The sequence below is a fragment of the Palaemon carinicauda genome, chromosome 21 (genome assembly GCF_036898095.1).
Source record: "Palaemon carinicauda isolate YSFRI2023 chromosome 21, ASM3689809v2, whole genome shotgun sequence".
NCBI classification, from domain to species: Eukaryota; Metazoa; Arthropoda; class Malacostraca; order Decapoda; family Palaemonidae; genus Palaemon; species Palaemon carinicauda.
The window spans coordinates 63,136,668-63,139,758 of record NC_090745.1 but is presented as its reverse complement, the minus strand read 5'-3'; the positions used below and the strand labels follow the sequence as shown (position 1 = coordinate 63,139,758).

The window sequence follows — 3,091 nt, the reverse complement described above, 5'->3', positions numbered from 1 at the left end:
GCAGAACAACAAGAAATTATTCCTACAAAACTAGTTCCTTTTGATATGAAGACATTAACAAATGTTTTTTTTTTCTCTCTCTCTGAAAATCTTTTTTTTTATTTGTACCGCTAATTGAATTAGTGACAAATTATTTTGGTGTTTAAAGCTCTTTTTAGAAAAAACGAAGTATTGAATTTGATCTTTCCAACAAAAAGAAAAAAAAAGGAAAAAAAATTACGATTTGCACTTTTCACTTTTGAGAAAATAGAAGAAAAACATTTCCTAATATAGAAAAAAAAAATTCCTTTCCGGAAATAAGTTTTTCCCTTATCTCTCTCTCTCTCTCTCTCTCTCTCTCTCTCTCTCTCTCTCTCTCTCTCTCTCTCTCTCTCTCTCTCTATATATATATATATATGTATATATATATATATATATATATATATATATATATATATATATATATATATATATATATATATATATATATATATATATATATACATATATATATATATATAAATGAATATATCTATTCAGCAGCCGATAGTGAACTAGTAAATCAAAATAGGCAGTTCGTCGTATTGAAGGGGAAGGTTCTATTTTCCTTCGATTCTACAGTTGGTGATTAAATATTCAGCCTATCTTTACAAGTAAGAAAAAAATAAAACTTTTTTTTTCCAAATGGTTCAGTGGAATGTTCGATAAATAATTTTACAAGAGTGAAATTGAAGCTGATAAATTTTTGGAAAAAAAAAATATGAAAGGAAGGCTTTGAGTCACTCACTTGAAACTGACGATTGACACGTAGGTATTCATATTCATAAATGAGGTTATGTCGTGAAATATTATGACTAACCATATGCCTTTTATATGAAGATACTTCTTTAGCTGTACTCTGGATCTTCATCTCAATGGTGACAAGGTGATTGTGGTCATTAGAATTAAGCTAGTACTGCATTCTCAGAAGTCGCATATCTTTAACAAATTTGTTTCATTGTTGAATGTTTATAACACATTTGCATACTAGTGTGTTATTTTACTCCAAATGTTTCAGATATATATCATGTAATACCTTTCAGGTCTACAGTACATAAATTGATTCATGAATTCGTAATCTGTCTTCAAAGTCCACATTAATATTTTCATTTTTTCATAATCTCTGTTTCATGATGTCATAATCGATCGCTGAAGTCCATACAGATTCTTTCATGATGTCCTAATCAATCGTTGGGGTCTATACAGATTTTTTCATGATGTCTTCATCAATCGTTGGGGTCTATACAGATTCTTTCATGATGTCCTCATCAATCGTTGGGGTCTATACAGATTCTTTCATGATGTCTTCATCAATCGTTGGGGTCTATACATATTCTTTCGTGATGTCCTCATCAATCGTTGGGATATACATAGATTCTTTCATGATGTCCTCATCAATCGTTGGGGTCTATACAGATTCTTTCTTGATGTCCTCATCAATCGTTGGGGTCTATACAGATTCTTTCTTGATGTCCTCATCAATCGTTGGGGTCTATACAGATTCTTTCATGATGTCCTCATCAATCGTTGGGGTCTATACAGATTCTTTTATGATGTCCTCATCAATCGTTGAGGTCTATACAGATTCTTTCATGATGTCCTCATCAATTGTTGGGATATACACAGATTCTTTCATAATGTCCTCATCAATCGTTGGGGTCTATACAGATTCTTTCATGATGTCCTCATCAATCGTTGGGGTCTATACAGATTCTTTCATGATGTCCTCATCAATCGTTGGGGTCTATACAGATTCTTTCATGATGTCTTCATCAATCGTTGGGGTCTATACATATTCTTTCATGATGTCCTCATCAATCGTTGGGATATACATAGATTCTTTCATGATGTCCTCATCAATCGTTGGGGTCTATACAGATTCTTTCTTGATGTCCTCATCAATCGTTGGGGTCTATACAGATTCTTTCATGATGTCCTCATCAATCGTTGGGGTCTATACAGATTCTTTTATGATGTCCTCATCAATCGTTGAGGTCTATACAGATTCTTTCATGATGTCCTCATCAATTGTTGGGATATACACAGATTCTTTCATAATGTCCTCATCAATCGTTGGGGTCTATACAGATTCTTTCATGATGTCCTCATCAATCGTTGGGGTCTATACAGATTCTTTCATGATGTCCTCATCAATCGTTGGGGTCTATACAGATTCTTTCATGATGTCTTCATCAATCGTTGGGGTCTATACATATTCTTTCATGATGTCCTCATCAATCGTTGGGATATACATAGATTCTTTCATGATGTCCTCATCAATCGTTGGGGTCTATACAGATTCTTTCTTGATGTCCTCATCAATCGTTGGGGTCTATACAGATTCTTTCATGATGTCCTCATCAATCGTTGGAGTCTATACAGATTCTTTTATGATGTCCTCATCAATCGTTGAGGTCTATACAGATTCTTTCATGATGTCCTCATCAATTGTTGGGATATACACAGATTCTTTCATAATGTCCTCATCAATCGTTGGGGTCTATACAGATTCTTTCATGATGTCCTCATCAATCGTTGGGGTCTATACAGATTCTTTCATGATGTCCTCATCAATCGTTGGGGTCTATACAGATTCTTTCATGATGTCTTCATCAATCGTTGGGGTCTATACATATTCTTTCATGATGTCCTCATCAATCGTTGGGATATACATAGATTCTTTCATGATGTCCTCATCAATCGTTGGGGTCTATACAGATTCTTTCTTGATGTCCTCATCAATCGTTTGGGTCTATACAGATTCTTTCTAGATGTCCTCATCAATCGTTGGGGTCTATACAGATTCTTTCATGATGTCCTCATCAATCGTTGGGGTCTATACAGATTCTTTTATGATGTCCTCATCAATCGTTGAGGTCTATACAGATTCTTTCATGATGTCCTCATCAATCGTTGGGATATACACAGATTCTTTCATGATGTCCTCATCAATCGTTGGGGTCTATACAGATTCTTTCATGATGTCCTCATCAATCGTTGGGGTCTATACAGATTCTTTAATGATGTCCTCATCAATGGTTGGGGTCTATACAGATTCTTTTATGATGTCCTC

At 34.3% G+C, this 3,091-nt stretch overlaps 1 protein-coding gene across 1 annotated transcript; it reads left to right on the top strand.

Moving 5' to 3' along the window:
* The first annotated feature begins 1,361 nt into the window (after window positions 1–1,361).
* Window positions 1,362–2,789, top strand: LOC137614937 (uncharacterized). The gene has a single exon (XM_068344588.1). The coding sequence runs from the start codon at window positions 1,362–1,364 to the stop codon at window positions 2,787–2,789; it is 1,428 nt and encodes a 475-aa protein (XP_068200689.1).
* The last annotated feature ends 302 nt before the right edge of the window (window positions 2,790–3,091 follow it).